This window comes from Amblyomma americanum, chromosome 6 (assembly GCF_052857255.1).
Source record: "Amblyomma americanum isolate KBUSLIRL-KWMA chromosome 6, ASM5285725v1, whole genome shotgun sequence".
Lineage (NCBI taxonomy): Eukaryota > Metazoa > Arthropoda > Arachnida > Ixodida > Ixodidae > Amblyomma > Amblyomma americanum.
Window position 1 is genome coordinate 23,231,576 of NC_135502.1, and position 19,544 is coordinate 23,251,119.

At 45.9% G+C, this 19,544-nt stretch overlaps 1 protein-coding gene across 1 annotated transcript in view; it reads left to right on the forward strand.

Annotated features, from left to right (window-relative positions):
- The window catches only part of LOC144094493 (uncharacterized), a 48,011-nt gene that overhangs the window by 13,740 nt on the left and 14,727 nt on the right, over positions 1 to 19,544 (forward strand). The window contains exons 13-22 of the mRNA XM_077628419.1: positions 152 to 288; positions 9,120 to 9,205; positions 9,617 to 9,640; positions 11,004 to 11,132; positions 12,182 to 12,456; positions 13,083 to 13,292; positions 14,603 to 14,712; positions 15,405 to 15,516; positions 17,341 to 17,643; positions 19,050 to 19,189. Of these exons, the coding sequence (XP_077484545.1) occupies positions 152 to 288; positions 9,120 to 9,205; positions 9,617 to 9,640; positions 11,004 to 11,132; positions 12,182 to 12,456; positions 13,083 to 13,292; positions 14,603 to 14,712; positions 15,405 to 15,516; positions 17,341 to 17,643; positions 19,050 to 19,189 (1,526 nt within the window). The remainder of the gene's footprint in view (positions 1 to 151; positions 289 to 9,119; positions 9,206 to 9,616; positions 9,641 to 11,003; positions 11,133 to 12,181; positions 12,457 to 13,082; positions 13,293 to 14,602; positions 14,713 to 15,404; positions 15,517 to 17,340; positions 17,644 to 19,049; positions 19,190 to 19,544) is intronic.

Below are 19,544 nucleotides of genomic sequence, written 5' to 3' on the forward strand. Positions count from 1 at the left end.
TGTGAACTTCTGTATCTTATTCCTTTTTTGCATAGCCTTGATTGCTGCACAAGTTCGCAGCTTTCTAAAGTTTTCGTGTTAATTTATTGCTCGGTTTCGCGTGTGCGCGTAAACGTACATTCCTTAAGAATGCCGATTTATACGCTCGCAGGCAAAAGCGTTTGCGAACCTGACGGACGGCTGGGCGTTCTTCGACGTGCACCGGGACGTCTACTGGCCATGTCGCAGCGGCCGCGCTTACGAGCGACTCAAGCTCGGCATCTCCGAAATGCGGCGCCCAACGACCTTGTGATAATAAAGCCTCTATCACCGCAGCTGTTGTTCGGCTGGCAATGCATCGCGCTCGAAACGCATGTGCTGAGCAGCACACACTGCGTTATAATTCATAGCGTGCTGAAGTAGAAACATGCATCTGTCCAGGAGCCCAGTTCTTGTGCCGAGAGCTTTATTTGGTTTATGAGGCTTTAACGTCACAAAGCTACTCAGGCTATAAGGAACGCCGTAGTATAAAAATTTCGACCACCTGGGGTTCTTTAAGGCGCACCGACATCGTACTGTACACGAGCCTCCAGGATTTCATCTACATCGAAATTCGACCGCCGCGGCAGGGATCGAACTCGTGTCTTTCGGGTCAGCAGCCGAGCGCCACAACCACTGAGCCATGGCGGCAGCCCGGCAGCTTTGTGTTTGCCTCTCAGAAAACGTACTGGAGTACCTATTTGATGGAATGCACACAATATCTTGTAATCATTTCTCCTTAGACATTTTCAAAGGCCTCAGTACACTTGATATCCTAGCTTGTTTTGAAACATATCGAAGGACTTCAGTGAGTGCAATAGGTTTTATTTTCATGCGATGCGGTGAAAAATTCCGGACCTGCCTTTCAACGTCAGTTTGAGGACTAATCTTCTGCATCGAAAATCAGGTTTAAAAGCAAATGTTGCTCCGTACATACGATTTATTCCGGCGGTCAGTTGCACTACGTGTCTAGATTGTATGGCCAGCCGCCAACATCTATAATATGTCTATTCCGAGCGCTGAGACATAGCTAACAATTCTGGACAAAACCATTTTTAAACGAGTAGGAGCTTATAAACGCAATTTTTTTATATATGTCAAGATTTCACTATAACTGTCTATATATCCACAGATCTCTCTTCGACAGGCTTTGCTATTACCGCTTTTGCTATCGTCGAAAGCGTTCCCTATTGGATTTCTATGGCAGTCTTAGCTCTCCATGCGAGCAAAGAAAAAAGTACTTCACAATTTTACAATAATCAAAATTTTTGTCCTACAATGTTGGACATGGCTTTGGTGCGCCGGAACAACCCCCTGTCTTGTTCCGTTTGAAGAATGCGTGTTCCCAACAATTCGATTCATCCTAACGCTGGCATGTGACGCCATGCTTTCCACATTAGCGAAGGTACACGCAGAGTGAGGGGAAATGAAACAAGACTCGGCACCAAGAACTGCATCTTTCATCAGAATGCAGAATAATGAAAGTAGATAAACTCCATCTGGTGCTCGTGCACACACAGCGGTGTGACTCATGTCCAACATTCTTGAACAAAATATTTAAATGTTAGAAAATTGTGAGGTACTGCTACGGCAATATAAAGGCAATGGTCCATTCTTCCGTTTTGTAGAAAGATCTATCTTTCAAATCTTTTCCATCGCTCGCAACGAGCAGTAAGACTGAAATATAAAACCAATGAAGAACGCTTCTGACGATGGCAAAAGCGTTAATAGCAAAAAAAATTCAAGCCTGCCGACGGGAGATCGGCTGATATATTCATCGCTATAGTGAAACCTTACAACACGTGAACAAAAAAATTTGTCGAGAATTGTTGGGTATGATTCAGCTGAAAGTTGTCCGGACCCCGCAGTCTTGTCTCCGACGCTGTTTCTCTCGAACTGCGAGAGGTTCGTCGCTGCCTTCGGGTTGACTGCTGTGGCGGCGGCTACAGGGTGAAGTGGCGGGTGCCCAGAGCTGGTCTGGTCTCATAGTTGGTGCGTCTTCTGGAACCGAAGAGGACCCCATTTTCGGATTGCCCTGACTGACAGGTCCGCTAGACGAAACGAGAAAGGAGCCGCCCGGTGCTTGCCTTCCGTTTTTGCTCGAACTCCCTTCAAACAGTCTCACGTAACTGCCAAAAAAGCCCAAATATTATTGGGTGTGTAAGCGTTACCGTTATATAGAATATATAATGCCTCCTTCCCAGTGAAGCCTTCCTATCCCATTTCTGTTCCAGCTTTCTATCCAGGAGGTAATTGCTCATGCTTTGTTTGCCACGTATTTGGGTATCGCACTACTTTATTTTGCCATTGTTTCTTTTCGTGGCGTTCAAAAGTGCATTCTGTTTTAATGCGAATGCCTCTATCGATGCTGTCGAGTATAAGACCTTCATGAAAACAGCGGTATAAAAACAACGGCATAAAAACAGCGCTAACAGAGTTAGTATCGAGCAACTGTTTTGCGCTGGTCTATGTGCCTCCTTTTTTTTAAATATTTGTGTTTCGCTACAACGCTCCGCCGAAATCTATGCGTCGTGGAATAGACTGTCCTTTTCCCGTTAACATGTCGACACTTCGCGAAAAAGACTAGCTCGGTTTCGCGCATTAACTACCAGTGTATATTGTTTGTGCGGATGCATTTCGTTTCTTTCCAATATATTTTGCCCTAACTTCTCTCCTTGTCGTTAGTAGCAACATCAAGGGTCGGGTGGGTTAGCAGGCCATCTCTGGTCCTCAAAGTTGCAAGCTTTGAAAGCGCACTCATAATATGGTCCCCTGGAGGCAGAGAACTTGCCCACGACATCGCCTATGAATTACCACCCCTGTCTCAGTCGCACAATTATCATAATTATGAAGTGCTTGCTGAAATCCTGCAGAACTAGAGGCTATAACGATCAGAATTCGATCATCCTCTAATGAATTAGGCCGTGAGGAAGAAATCGCGAAGAAGGATACGAGCCAACGATTTCACAGCTCCATATCTCTACCCACACCCGGTACCTACAAGTATACGGGCCAGAATGTCGGCGCTGTGGAGAAATTTCGGACCTCTACCACATGCTATGGCCCTGCCAGGAAAACAAGGCCATATCCACCATCCCTTGCCTAACCCATACCTAGTGGGTGGCCGCACTGCTCAATGCAGGCCATGAGGTCCACAAATGGCTCGTAGACAAGGCCGCCGTAGCAGCTTAGACCAATGGAAACCAAAAATAAGGACTCCAACAAAGGGGTTCAGATTCAATTTCGTAAATAAATATTTTCAGTAATAACAACCAGAAAAACTATCATCTGCGTGCGCGTGACAGCTTAAGCAAGGGCGAAGAAGGTTCAGAAGATTCAGAGCGCTCTTTTCTCCGTTTGTCCATTCTTGCCAGACATCTTTGAACAGAAGAATTGTCGCTGCCTGAGTCGATACAGATCATCACGGTGGGTATGTGTCATTTTCCATTTAGCGTCACCAACAGCAGCTATCACACTGCGACCGAGTTCTCTTTACAGCAGGTTCCTCCTCCCTTGTTGCCTGGCGTGCAGGCTTTTCGTCACCTTCGTCTCCCTGCAGCAGCCTGTCACCCCGCCGTATTTACCTAGTCGCCATCACAACCTCGTGCTATGCAGCCAGCTAATGCTGCCACCAGCGCAAGCGGCGCCGAGCGGGCGGTCCCGCTACTTCCACGACCACAACACCCTGTTCCAACGTCGGCGTCGCTCATGCCCATTGCAAGGCCACCTCCACCGCTGCCTCAGCCCACCTTTTCGTATTCGGAACAGAGTGAGCACACAAACGCTTTCCTTTGCGCCTGTTCATGGCGCATGGTTCATGACTGCTCGCGAATATCAGAGCTAGAGCGATGTGACTATAGTCCCTTCGTCCTCCTCCCTATTTTCGACTAGTAAACTTCTGCAGAGTCAAACTTCACGATGAATCCCCCAACCCCTTCTTTGTCCGAATGAAGTTGAAAAATATGCACATGACCGTCTTTTCTATGGCACCGCCCCTCACACACAGTCGCCCCCTTCACAGAACTGCCACTGGTCAAAGTCCGTGTCTAAACGTCGCCCTCTTGAAGTGTTTCCTTGCATGCATACGCTGTCAAAAATGATACCTCCGCAAATAGAATTTTTCTCGCCCCTAGTTCAGCTTCCTGTCCGAGTTGTTCCTTGCTTTTAGTGGCATGGCCAGGTGAACATCAGGCCTGCTAAGAATAACTCTCTTTCGCGACACAATATATAGTTCGAGTTGTAATCGGTGGACACTTCTGTTAGGGACCATAAACTTACTAACTCTAATCGCACATCTCTACACTCCTTAACAAATTAAAGGAAGGAATTCAAGGGGAAGCCTGTAAAATTGACCCCATCCCTGCAATAACAAGACCAACGTCACCTGTTTTATCTGCGTTCCGGACACTAATTTTTTTTTTGCGCCCGCTGTAAAGAATCACATCGTGTATAATCAGTAAACGAGGCGACCGTGCTGGTCACATTAGAAAGCAGATGATCTGGCAGGCATTATTCGAACTGCGCCTCCCCGCGGAGGCTACGGGGAACTTGCGCTGAAGTTTGCGGTGCCGATTGCAGCGCCATAACACACTGCCTAGCGAGAAGAGCAAGCAGTTTTGGGTACTACTCTTAGTACTTTTCCGCGCCACCTTCAGGCGCTTATTGGCGTGAGCCTCCGCGCTCTGTCGAAGGCGCACGTGCCGTGCGTCAGCTATCTGGGCTACGCCGAAAGCAGCTAGGCAATGAATGCTGTTAGCCAAACGCAGGGTATCTAATCGCGCAGAATATGTTCTCGCGTTTGCGGCGGCCCAAGGGGCTGACAAAAGCAGTTTGGAGTCACCGAATGGAACAATTTCAGCGCCACCTTGGCAGCGCAGGTTCCCCATAATAAAAATTACCGAGCGGCGCTGCAACTTGAGCGACGTAAAGGGGCGCCCGCCGAAACGTGTTATGTCTCGCCGATGACCAATGAACGAAGCGTCCGCCCTGCTCAAGAGTGAAAACGAACTTTACAGGCAGGCTTTTATAATGCAGGAGGCACATACGTAACAATAGTGGCTGGTGTAAAGCAAAAAGATCGTGGTGTAAGCAAGGGTGGGGTGAACGGCACTCCTCCAGACGCGCACACGCTCCTAAAAAAGATAATTTATTGGTTAGAGCAGAATGTTAGGCGAGTTGGTCCATTGTCTCTTCTTGCGCTATTACCTACCATAAACAATATATTGGCACTTGTAAGAAGGGGAACGCGACGTTGATGATTGACGAGGTGAGATGAGGGCATGATAATGGACGCCTGTGAATTGTTTTAAACATAGCTACAGTGGCAGCTGGCGTTGTAATATGTCTCGTGTGGAGCGTGCGGACTTCAGCCACATGCGAACCGCAGTTGTGCCCAAGAAAAAAACGAAAGAAATAGCGCACAGCCTGCCATTTCCTACCGACTATTCTGCTTCGAACTAAACCTAATTTTTATTCCAACAGGCCTAACCACCATGATGGAATCCCGCCCAACACAAGGTAACTAAAATCTACACATATTTACCACGAGACTTCTCTCCAATAGGAATCAGCATATTTACTCTGCGTCACTTTGATGTGCATGTCTCTTGCACAGCAGACGAGACGTGCAGTTCTCCGTTCAAAACTTCTAGCTCTATTACCTTTGCAAAGTTCATCCTGCTGTCGGCGCGCTCAATGAATAGCTCGCTAAAGCGATTCTCACTGCATCGTATAGCTCGGAGCTAGGCAAGGATAAAAAAAAAACTGCGAACGTAAATTTTACGCCCAGATATGACACTCATGGGGCCCAGGAAGCATGGTATTTCTCAAATGAAAAAGAATTGCAAATGGATTCGTGAGTAGTGTGTTTTTAATGCACTGTTTGCACAACTTAGCATTCAACACCGTAATCCACATATGAATTTTTTTCTTATTATGAACTTCAGGTTTTGGCAGTATAGGTTCTTTTAGGTGATTTTGGTTACAATTACTGCGGCACGTACCGTGCCCAGGCAAGCACTTGTCCTTTCATCACCAGTCTCTAAAGGAAAACAATTTTACTCTTTTATAAAAACATGTCTGAAATCTTTTCGGGATCATTTTCTTCAGTGATAGTTTTCGCAGGATGAAAGACAAGGGAAGACTTGTCACTACCATGTAGAACCTTGTGCTGAAATGGGGAAACCCTTGCCGCCACGATGGCTGAGTGGTTATGACGCTCGGCTGCTGGCCCGAAAGACGCGGGTTCGATCCCGGCCGCGGCGGTCGAATTTCGATGGAGGCGAAATTCTAGGGGCCAGTGTACTGTGCGATGTCAGAGCACATTACAGAACCCCAGGTGGTCGAAATTTCCGGACCCCTTCACTACGGCGTCCCTCATACCCTGAGTTGCTTTGGGACGTTAAACTCATATAAACCAAACCAAACCGAAATAGGGAAACCAGGTTCCATTCAGTTCTTTACTAAGAAGTTTCAGGTCACACCATATTTCTTGCCATGTTCAGTTAAAGAAGTCAGCGGGTCACACTTCATGCCGAAAAATGCAGAAACAGAGAGTAGGTGAGTTGTGTGCGACAAAAATAAACTATCATCGGCCAGTTTTCTTTTAAGCAAGACTCGAGTGAATGCACATAATCCACAGATAATGCCTTCTATCCCGAAAAACCGTTGTGCTTAAAACCATTTGCGTAATTCTTCCCGCGACTTAAGAATAGGAATAGGAGTCAGAATATTAGTTTATAAGTCGCATACTAAAGAAAATCTTGCCGTTTATATCACTCTTTGTTGTCTTGTATGTCGCTGCGGAAAAAGAAATGATGCATCTCAGAATACGGGACGCCTCAGAGGCACTGAACTGTTGGGAAAACAAGTATTGCAGCATCGTTGTGTGCCCTATGAACTGCGGACATGGAATGGGTACGAAATTTTGAAGCCTAATAATTTTCTTGCCGAATTTCAAAGCACCAATAACACTTATTATTCTTTGCATTCCAGAGATTATAAACATCTTTTTTTTTAGAAAAGCACCCCCTAATTTTTGCACGCACTTGCAATGTCCCTCGGTACAATATTAACTCGAGCTCCTATCTATTTTGCAGCGTATGCGTTCACAGATACCGTTTGGAGAGGTACGTTTGTCCTTTTTACTTAGTGATAAAAGCTGCTGACTCGCTTTCAAACTTGCTTTCAGGCAGCTTTTAATTGCTTTGCGCGGGCTTATTTCTCAAACATTAGTCCGGGGCCTCCATAAATAGAAGCCGAATAAAATAACCCCTGTCGAAATTGAGACAATCATTTCATCGTTATTTAATGATTATTGTGGTTATTCTTCGACAACTTTGTCAGCAACCAACAGCACGGGAAATAGTGGGTCAGTTTCAGATTTCTGGGAATCGTTAAATGGACCAAGTTTTATTGCACACGACTTATTGAGTTTGTATTCCGCTGAAGTGCAACCTACTCAGAAAAGAATGAAGGGCCTTGTATTCGAATACCTAGTAATAAAGTGTGGCTAATTCAGCCCACGATTGTGGCGCCACCAACGCCGACAACCAAAACCGCACTGTAATAGGAATTTCTAACTCATCGAGACCTGTGCCTGCCCCGATCTAGTGGAATAGCTGTTACGCATGGCTGCAAGTTGCGTTATTTGATACCCCCGTTCGTTGCATAAACTCTGGATTTTGCGATCATTTACGCTTCATTTTCAAAATTTGTTGCTTAAAAACTGACTCCGCACTATCTTTAAGCATTTCACTGCAGTATTTTATTGTGTTGATGGCCGCTTCGGTAAGCTGTTCTGAATCTGGGAAGTTCAGTATCAAATTACGCACCTTCGCTCATTTATAAAATACGCAGTGGAGACCCTGTCTAGTACCCATGGATTAGACTGCACGTTCCCGCAAGTGGTACAGTAAAAAAATATATTATCAGTGATCTGCTCTAGAAAATGAACCGATAACTAATATGCCGGCAAATGAGGAATGATGTCTGTCTTCAGAATGGCGTTGCAAATTGGAGCCCTAGCTCATGTACAAAGCTGTGCATGCGCCATATTTCTTCGTTATAATACAGCCGCTGTACCTGCGAAAAGTTGAGCATTTCCTTTGGCTACGCACGATCAGCATCATGCTCGACAAAGGTTCTTCTAGAGCTTACTTAGGCGATGAAGGATGAATTCGTTAACGTATCTGATCATTCTTGCATTGCAGAAAAGCAGAAAAAGCAAGTATTGGCAAGTTTTCCCTCGTAGATGAAGAAAGAGTTTCAAAGAATAATTCAAGTCTTGGATGTTTTCTCTATTACTTCGAGAATTTTTATTGTTCACTTTTACTCTGAAAGTGGTGCAGGAAAAATATATGTAATCTCCAGAAACGCAGCCTCTTGTGAACTATATTCTTTCATTTAGGGAAATATTGTTTTAGTGTACAACTGCCGTATACTGCTACTGCTACCACTACCGTCAATTCTCACGGGGACCTAAGCAGAAACATAGGACAAATGAAGATAACAGGACGAGCATTAAGTCTCTGAAAAATGCAATACCAACAAGCCCAAACTTCCGCTTTGCTAAGATTCACTAAAGTCAGGTTCGACCTCTCACTTGTACCGCGAGCATGCACAATTAATTCTATGCTCTGTGTGTGGTAGCTGTAGTGCAATGGTAGCGCAATAACTGCAAAAACTTTCCACTAAGTGCTGATGAGCGCAATAACAACACCCCCCTCCCCTTCCCGAGTGTGGTTAAACAGTGAGTAACCACCTGAGGGCGGTTAAAGAACAATCATGGGAGGAATTACGAGCAGTGATCAAACACTCGCTTCCTTAACCACCATTTTATATGCACAAATTCCTACCTTATATAAATAAATCACCAGTTTATGGCAACCAATTTCATGTTTAACGTTCTGGACAGTGCGGGCCAGCTGCGGCTGTGCTCTAAGCGCCAGATTTTCGTGATTACTTAGAGCATACTTATGGTGTCGCCCTGCGATTGCTGCATAGAATGCTGGAGAGGTAGCGTGAGCGCCGAGCTTCGTTCGGTGTTGCTTTTTTGCCCGGAGGCAGTGATCTAACGCGATGCTAATTTCTTTATCATGCAGGTCGTTTGCTATAATCTTCTTCAAGGCGGTGTTCATTACGCTGATGCTGCTTCTCATTATGGGTATCTGTGTCGGCCTTGTTGCCCGTAAGTAGTCACTCTAGCTTCAACTTTCGCCCGTGTCATCAGTAGCTTAGAGCTTTGGGAAACTTGTGCTTACTCTTCTGTGTGGGGGAAGTGTGCTAGTATTTGGCAATGTATTGTAGTGTATAAGCTAATAAATCACAGATTATTTAGCTTGTTTGGAAGTTATTTAGATAAAAGCACCTCTGCGCGCCAATTAGCGCGGATCTTACTGTGAGAGCTTTCGCTTACGTAAATTCTGAATACATCAGTATAAACTTTCTTCACAAGACCTCACATTTGCCTCGAAACCAAGATTCTTGAGCCCTTAAGCCCGTGCTTTGGTATTAGAACGATCAGCATAAAACCTGCTCACGGTTAAATATAATGGTCATTAATCACATCTCATGAGCGCCTTTATCTTTCCCATTTTAGGTTATAAACAAGGCACAACAAGCGGTGAGTCCTGTGCGCAGTCATCAATGAGACAAAACGCATCAGTCAAGGATTAGCCATGAACAGCTGGAAATCCGCGATAGGATATTTGTGGCCGCACATAACATTTACTGCCTTTTGTGACACTCTAATTACGGCCTCTCATGGCTGACTGGCTGCAATGTCTAAATGCTGATGACATTAAATTTTGACGATGATGATAGTGAATTTTAATAGCGCAAGGGAACCTTTGCTTAAAAGCGACATGGCTCAAAGTATCTTAGTGTACACCCGTGCTGCCAAAGACCAATTTTCCAAGCATTTCATCCCAAATAAATCGAGCACCAGGTAAGGGGAAAAAAAGCTTGTGCTCATTAGAAACTGTTGTGTACCCGGCGGAACTGGGGATGAAGCCCCGCAGCTTCCATGTAGAAGGTGGATGTTCATACCACAAAGCCACCAACCTAGTGGTAGAGCTTAATATTCGTTCTTCTAGGCTTTCGACAATATTCGTCACAAACAAAAAATTTCGATAAACAATCCTTGGCTGTCATCCACGCTGCTCAGCAACTGATTTCAGGAAAAATCTATTTGGAAGTGAAATTTCTCCAAAGTTACAAACAGGCAAGACAATTTATTATTTCTAAAGTGTGGTTTTGTTCGTACCAACTGTCCTTTCTTTTTTAGCTTATCACGTCAAAGGAGTAAACATCGTGACTTTTCTGAGTTTTTTATTAATGTGGCATACTAACAGCAGACCATTTGTTAATTTCGAAGGATGGAACTTCTACACTACATATAACCTTATGCGATGTATTTAACGGCAATGTATAATACTCATTATTACAAGTCACTTTAATTAAGTGAGTACTGTTCAGTACAATGCAAATTACAACCGGTTTATTGACGCGCTGTATGGGGAACACCGGTAATGAAGGATAGCCTTTATGAGAGTTATATGCTGCTCTTCATTATTTACGCACCACACTGTGGCAAAATAGAGGGTCACCAAATGTTGCCAATGAAGGCAATTGTTTCATCCAGACAGTTACAAGGCGAACCTCTGTAACCGTTACATAAAAATTGTTACAACGCCGAAAAATAGCAGCACAAGCGCACTCTGCTACGCGGAAGAACCGAGTGAACTGTCTTGGAATGTGAAACAAAATCCCAGCCACAACATTCACTCCTGCCTGTGGGAGCAATCGGTTCGGTCATATTGACAACTTGTGTGGAAATTATAATAAGGCTTCTTTTTCATATTTTAAGCGTTTCTTGCTCTCTGGGGCTTTCCACCTGTGCAGTAATCCAGGTAACGGTGGTCGCTGAATGTGATTTGCACAACGAACTGCTTTCAGCGTATTGCGATGTCCTTATTTTGTTTCAGACGACGAGGACATCAATAGGTTCGACGTTATAACCGACGCAACCTTGGACATTCGGACGACTGGCCGTCTCTCCACGGTGGAAGCCCCTTCGACGCCAAGGACTGCCACCGTGACTCCTGCTACTTACAGTAAGTAAAGGCGCTTGAACCAGCACATAACCCATGCCGCGGAAAGACATTGCACTGCCACCAAGTGATTAACGCAGTCTTTGCGCACGAAGAGAGAGTGAGAGTGTCAGAGTGTGAGAGTGAGTGTCTGCGCAGTTATGGTTCATGCATATGCCGGCCGTTCTAGAATGGACACAGTGCAAGAAACGTAGATAGTAATGGCAGCAGTAATAGGCTAAGAAAAACTGAAACCTCAACGCGAGTTCCTTTCTTCTGCGACCCAGCTTTGACATATACTTGCCCAAGTTCAGCCCACTGGTTGGGCAGTATGTACGGCGACTCGTTCCACTTTTTTCACTCGGGCACTGGTTTAGACGGTGCTGCGTTCCATGTATCGCTTGGATCAACGGACGTGTGTTGACGCATGAAAAAGGTGCGTGGCGCAGCTTCAAGCAGTGATGAAGACCGAGACGAGAAAAAGTAAAAGAGGTTATGTAAAAAATTCATCTTAGATTATATCCAAGTTCTCTACAAAGTTTGTGCACGTAGCTTGGGTTCGAAATCGACTGGCACTCTCGTGTTGGCGGGTAGCGTTAGCCGATCAAGTAAGCGCAGAAAACTGCATCGTGATCGACCCTTTCACTGAGAAATTGCCACTCACGAATACTTATTAATTATCCCAACGATCGGTTAGGTGGAGAACCGAAGGATCAAGCACAAGTCTAACCTATATTGGCTCGCTAAAACCTTTGTGAAACCGGGCTCTCGTCTGCTACCTAAATTTCTGTGCAAACTGAAAAGCACTAACTATTTGCGAGTGTCCGCACTTGGAGGATACTTAAGAATAGCTTTGTTAAACTACCCTTTGGCCAGCTAACTAAAGATATTTAAAACCAGACGGCACAAATTTCTGAACAATTACGAGCCAACTACACGAATGCTCTAAATAACTCGGTTAATCTCAGCTTCTAGCAAGCCCGCTAGCTAAGGGCTTTGTAAACTGAACGCCAGTGTTCGGTAAGCAAGTCTGTAAATCGTGCTTTCAATTCACGCAATCTGCCCTGTCGCAGCCAGTGAAAGAGTAACGACGACGAAAACGACAACGACGACAACAACGATAAGAACGACAACAACTACGACAACGACAACTACGACCACGACCACGACAACGACAACAACGACGAAGAGTTCTAAGACGGCGATCTGCACCGTGAGCGAGACGCTTCGCAACGAGGATCCTATCACGAAAGGAATATGTGACTATGCCGTGTTCTTCGAACTATCGGTAGTGAACGGGAACCTGAAGCCAGTCAAAGGAGAGCACGCGTGGGAAGTCTTCAAAAAGGTGAGCTCTGCCAAACGTTTGAAAGCGCAAAACGCTAGCTTTGAATGCCGATTGTATTCTGGCAGAAGCTTAAATCTCGGAAACGGGCCCCGGTCACACGCACCGAACGGCAGAGAACCGATTGTTTGAGGCGCCCATTCCATGCAGCCTGATTCTTTCGACGTTGCCGCATGTCCACCCAGCTGCTATTTGGTAGGTGCCACGTGAATTGGCAGAAAGCAATATTGATCTGCCATGAAGCTTCCAGATGACGTCCAAAACAAAAAGAAACAAGACTTTTATTAAATGATGAAAAATAGGAATAATAGAGAAAACCAACGAATATTTACCAAATTAGACGGTCGATGGGTAGCAGATGTTTCAAGAAACAATAGACAGGCCCTCTAAAGTTACAGTTGTTTTATGTTTTTGGGCGTAAACTGGGCAACTTAAAATTAACAACAATCGTGGTCATGGTTTGCTGCCAAACCATGATCAGGACAAGAATGGTGCACCGTCCTCCTATGATGCCCACTTAATGTCGTTACACTCAGAAAGGGCAACACTTCATCCTTTCCCGTTGTAGAGGCGATTTGCAATGTACGGAAATTAGGTTCACTATTTTATGGTTGTCTTTCTCCCCGCAGGCGGTGGCCACCTCCGCGACAACGCTAGGGGGCTTGAGCTTCTCTTCACATCTCGCCGCCGACAACAAGGGGACGTTGCAAAAACTGCCCAGCCTAGACAAGAAGCAGCTGCAGCATCTCATCGTCAAGGACAAGATGCGCGCTCTGGGTGCACTGGGACTCAGCAATAACTTCCCTTACGGCACAGATGTACTCGCAAACGCCTTCAAGGTGAGGTCGCACTATGTATTTCCTTTGTGATAGTGTAGAACAATCTTATGTGTGCGTTTGGTACTTCCCATACGTCTTGTAATGCATCTATCGAGAAATAATTTTGTACATCTGGCCATTTTAACGGGCCTCATCTATATTATGCTTTGGAAATAAATTTGTCCGCAAATTTGCCCACGTGTGAAACAAATAAATCTTTTACTCCGTTGAAGAAAATTAACTATCATTTGTTGGGTTAGCCTTTGTCGATTTTGTGCCGCCTCGCGTCCGAAAATATGCATCCATTTTGCACTGTGTAAATGAAGTAAGCTGGAAGTGCCTGCGTTGTTTTTTGTTACCATTTATAGGGCATGAAATACTTCTATGTAAAGTAAGGAAGAAACCGCACAGAATAATTTGCCCTACGTTTTTCCAACGGCAACTCAAGGCTTCTTTTTTTAAGACCACCTGTGTTTTTGTTTCGTAGCGATAGCTACATTACGGTAGCTTTTCGAGCCTTCAGCGTGGCTGCGCCGCCACGCTGTCACGTGGTTGTTGACGTGGTGCGGAGAAGCTGCCGGGGGCGCGGCGCCGTGGCTGATCACGTAGTTCGTCATGATCACGTAGTTCGTGGTTGGTCACGTGACCAGCCACGCGGCGCGCCGGCGAAACAGAGCTGCAACAGCTGTGCGCGTACTCCGTGTCAAGTGGAATGAAGATGAAGAAGGAACGCACAGCGAAACGGAGCGGCGAAAGACTGACTTTGCAATTCAACTGAGCAAGTTCCACTCGGCCACCTGTAGCTATCGCGTCACTCCAGGTCTAACCAGAACTAAACCACCAACAATTTTTTTTAAACTTTTGTGGACCTAATTGCACAATTCATCAGATGAATTTGCGTAAAGGCGAAATGCCACCGAGTTGGATTTCTAGTGCAGCTACGGTTTCTCGCTGTCTCTGCAGCGCGTTGACCAGCTTAATCAGTTTTCACATCTTTGCATCATTCTCTGCGTTCCTGCTGGTAGTTGCCAGCATTAGTCATATTCAGACCTGTTCCATGTATAGCTGACTATAGATGATCTGGAGAAAATGGAACATTTTGCTTAGCGCAGAAGCTCTTCATGCCAGGCAGCTGCCATAATTACCATGTTCTTCGCTGAAATACAATGGCAAGTGCGCTTGCGCGGGTCATTCATAAGCTGTTCTTGCAATCTATCAGCATTCCAATTCAGGAGCGTTGTTAATACCAGCTGTAGATTTTGCGCCAGCGCTAGCTTGCAGTGATATATACTACACCAACTTAATTTTCTATTCTCTTTCCATGAACGCAGTACCTACGATCCATTCTGGACTCGAGACCGGACTCAATTACTTTCCTTGGCCTGTGGCTACTCACAGCACACAACGCTCGGCTATTCGCCAAAAGCCTAGCGAATACACAGTACGTTCCATGAGGGTCTTCTGTCACCTACTGAGCGTTGTCTGCTTAATACTTAGCCAGCAATACATTTCGCGCGCTGATTGGCTTCCCCTGTGCACACATCAATTTTTGATCGATCGATCGATCGATCGATCGATCGATCGATTGATTGATTGATTGATTGATTGATTGATTGATTGATTGATTGATTGATTGATTGATTGATTGATTGATTGATTGATTGATTGATTGATTGAACGGCAGATCGATCGATCGTTCATTCCCGCCACCTGGTACTCTTTAGCGTGCTCCGAATTGTCATCACACGGGCATGAATACCTTTAGTCCATCGGAGACACGTGACGTACGCATAGTCTTCCCCTCCCTGACGCTCTCAGACAAACAACGTCTGTAGTGATTGGACCAAGGGCAAAAGCTCTTGAGAGCCGATTTGATGGAGGTGGCAGCATTGCTGTGAGCACTGTGGTGGTCATGCTTTCGCTGGATAGGCAACATCGGCATGAGGGTCTAGACGTCCTCAAACAACACAGGAGTATGACTTGTAACTGGAAAGTTGGGGCATTATTAAGGCCCAAAGAGCGGCGGCGAGAACCAAAAACAAAAAAAGAAGGCAGTATAAGCGCACTTTGAAACCAAGTTTGAAAGAAACTGTTGGGAGAATCATTTAGTGAGGCGCATTTTTGTTTCCTCAGGGGCATCGACTTCATCATAATACAGACCCACATAACGATGACATCGGATAATGAGCCGTGTCGCGCCAGCTTGATCAGCCAGTATTATGAAGACGGAGAAGTTCCCAATTTCGTAAGTCCTCTAATGACTCTCTTAATGCTCGATACGCCGTGTAAGTCAACCTTCCGATATGGGGAAGAGGAAAAGGGAAAGATGTAAACTCGCATAGGTGGACAAACGGAGGAACCAAGCGGCTGGCATACAGCTAAGGGGACCGGTGCAGAGCATCACATGCCGGAGCTGCTGCAGCCACGTTAAAAACTCGTCACAGGAGACGGCGCACTAGGACACCGCATTAGACACTTCGTCTGGAAGACAGCGCGAAAGAATACGCAAGACGTAAACGCCTTCATTTCGTTCTATCAAAGTTTGACAGGCACCCTCAACGTCCGCAGCATCACCGATGCTATACGTTGGCGTACTCGACTGGAGTACGGAAAAGCACTCTCGCCACCTTCTCCAGTACCTGGCTCCCTTCCCGGCGACATCGAACTCGGCGGTCTGCCGTGCAAGTTCCCCACCCCTTCGCACTGAGACGATATGGTTCGCGGGACACTGAGGGCCAAACTATATTATCCCCTACCGATAGATAACTGCGTTCTGGTGAGAGATACAATCTTAACAAAAAAGAAGCGCTTTCCTGACCCAAAAAGAAACAACAGAAAATGCAGTGCAGGTATCAGCGCCATCAGCGGTTTTCGGAAGCAAAACTGATATCTGATCGGGCAGTTTTTTTTTTTTTCAGCACGGATCTCTGAAGATATCCTCCTAATACACACAAACTTTGCATTGTGGTTGAAGAAGATTGTTCTAAGTTAGCGTCTGATCCACCCGATCAACGGTGGCGATTGCTTAAAAGACTTGAGAGAGGGCAGAAGGCTGTTGGGGACGCGGCTGCGTTAGATATGTCATGAAGCGCATTTAAAGCACGCGACCCTAAGTTCGAGCAAAGAGACGCGAGCCCCAGTGGTGTCGGTAAGATATCCCGCAAATTCTTCCTCTGCTGCGTTATGCCAGCCGCAATATTTTGTTCAGAGTACGCTCGATGTCAAGGTGTGGCAAGCGCTAGATGCAATTGCAGGAGGTTCAGTAAATTGTACGTATTTAAAATACCATAGGACATGCTAAAGCGACTGGCGGTTCTCTTACAACATTAGCTTGTAATGCCGGCACCCGGATATCTCATGCTGGTTTTTCGCACCAAATTACGCAATCAAATTGCAGTAGATTATGATCATATCAGATTGCTCACATTACCCTTCCAGTGAGTCCCAGCACCCATTAAAACGCGTGCAAACGTCCATAATCCACGGACACAGACAGGCCCCATAACCCCTAAAACAACATGACCCTCTGAACAGGTAATTCTCAAATTTGTATCCGCTTTTAAAGAGAGCGCTCTACCTGTGACTTTTCTCGACCAAGCGTCATATCGGATGTCAGCACTAAACCTACCATCCTGTGCACGCAACCGTGCTCGATATACGAGTCTTCCTGAATTAGGCCCTTTAGAACTTTGTGATCCGCAGTCAGTCGCATTATCCGCTACGTCACAAGATCAGACGCATACCGCCATGCTGTGCGCCATGCACGTTTAGGCCGTGCTGCTAAACGCGGGAAACTTAAACACCGCAGCCACAGAGCTTGCGTGCCTACGTAGGGGCTATAAGCGGATATAAGTACATGCTCTGTAGCAGTCTTACAGTGGGAGGACACCAGCGCCATACTGCAGAGAAAGGTCGTAAAAAGAGGGTAAAAGGGGCAGGGTTTCAAAAGAAAAGGCAACGTTAACGCTTGCTGAATTTCACGATTTACGTAACAAGTGTAAACGGTGTAGCCTTTACACCGTTTTGTGAAATACTCATTGTGGGTAATACGCGCGCGTCCAACACACAGTCGGCAGCCAAGGAGGCGATTACACGACTGCGCGAGCTCGGCAACAAAGGCCTCCGACTGCTGCTATCGTCAACCATGGCCGTGATGGTGTACGCCGGTGCAAAGGGCGGTCCCATCGTGGATTCCGACAACCGGGAGTGCGAGCGCTCATACGTGGCTGACGTCGACGTGCTGTGCCGAGAGACGTTGAAAGTCCGGCGTACCTACTACGACTCACGTGACATGTCGTATTACATTTTATTCCGCGATGATGACATCAGCTATATGTACGCCTTCGAGAGAGAAAACTCCCTCAAGGACAAGGTGATGCAACGCATGACCACGCTGACTCGATAGCAAACTTGAATGCTGTTCGCATGCTTTCACGAAGTTCATTACAGCTACAACTGTCCGAGGAAATGCATGTAAACAAAGATTTATCGCTCAGATCCGCGGCGCGCCTTTCCGATGAAGGGCGGCATGGTCGACATACGTTGCTCCACAGCGCTGAGCGTATTAGCGCTTTCTGAATTTTTAGAACTCATATGTGCATTACTAGCTACTAGCAACAATTCTCTAATTGCCACCAGGCACTTATCTGGAATAGATAAAAAGTTAGCTATTAGAATATAATTACCCAGCAAACTGGTTTGCAAAATTCACTAATTTTCTTTGTACGGCCGCTACTGGTGTTACTGCGCCTCAAAACAGATCTTGCTGGCTGAGGGCGCTATATTTAAAAATAACTGGTGGGCTTTACTGAAACATATACCGTAAATTTCTGTACAAAGCCAGTGGGCTTTCCGAAACGTTTCCTGCAGAAGAACTTCGGAGGTCTTCGTCACTGTGTTCGGATTAGTGCCAGTGCAGTAACATAAGGGTTTGTGGCCTTTCTTTTTTTCCTGCGTTCCTAACCTGCTTGAAACGTGGAGTGAATATTTCAAGCAGCGAGACAGTCAAACCCAGAGGCAGTAGTGGGACCGATCACGCCTTGTCTTGACTGCAGCACTTACTTTCGCTGTCAACTGACCGCCGTCGTCTTCATCACCTTCTATCTGCGGCGCGAACAGATCAGATCAGCTTAACGTCGATCAGAGCTTGACCTGCGTCTGGTATCGTCGCCAGACATTCTGACGATCCAACACAGCAAAACCATGAGCCAACCAGACTAAACACATGCTTTCGCCCGTCCACTCGGTGTAACTACGTTAACACGCTAACAATATTTTTTCAATACCACCCCATACACATGAAATTTCAGACGCAATTCTATGCACCAGCTGCCGACATTGAGTAAAATAAATTATTTTCCTGGCGAAATGAAGCACTGCCGGCTGTAAGGCAGGTGCGGACTGCTTAGTTGCGGTATCTGTCGCCGTTTTTCTGTGGTAAGCGAGGAGGGAAAAAATTGTGAGATTTTTTCTTTACGCACATATGAGGGGCTCATGTTTGAAGACAATGACGTTCAAAGCGGATAGATCAGTGCTGTGCAAGGACGTTGTTCGCTGCTGAAATGAAGGGATTGGGCAGTTATGCAGCCAACACTGCATCTTACTTCACCTCTCTTGTCCGCGAGACGTCAAAACGTCAGAATAAAAAGTCAACGATGCTTGACGCTACTGTAGCTGTCAACTCGCACGTGGCACTGACTGAAGATGATGATGCATGATGTGACGTAAATGCCACATACGTTAATATTAAGCGTTCAATAATGTGTCCTACGTTCGCAGGCAAAGGAGTATGAGAACCTGACAGACGGCTGGGCTTTTTTCGACGTGCACCTGGACGTCTACTGGACGTGCAAGAGTGGTCTCTCGTACGAACGAATCAAGCTCGGAGTCTCCTACACGCGCGGACAATGGGATATTTGGTAATAAAGAAACGTCTTGCACTGCGGCTGCAATTAAACCAGCTGTGCCTCGCGAGTGACACATAAGTGCGAAAAGACACACGTTGCATCATGATACAACATTTTCACACGCTCGGACAGCGAAATTATTCAGTAGTCCTGTACACGTGCCCTCTACTCATATTTGGGGAAGATTTTTACACTCTGCCTTTTCTGCCATTTCTGCTCGCATACTTGACCGCTCTCTTCTTGGTCCGAGCTCAAGCCAGGCACACCGAATGCATTCAGTGGTAATATAGCAGAATGCAATGCTGTGAAGCGCTGCGAACTTTTCTTTCAATGTGAGATTCGTCAGTTTGAAAGCAAGCATGAACCG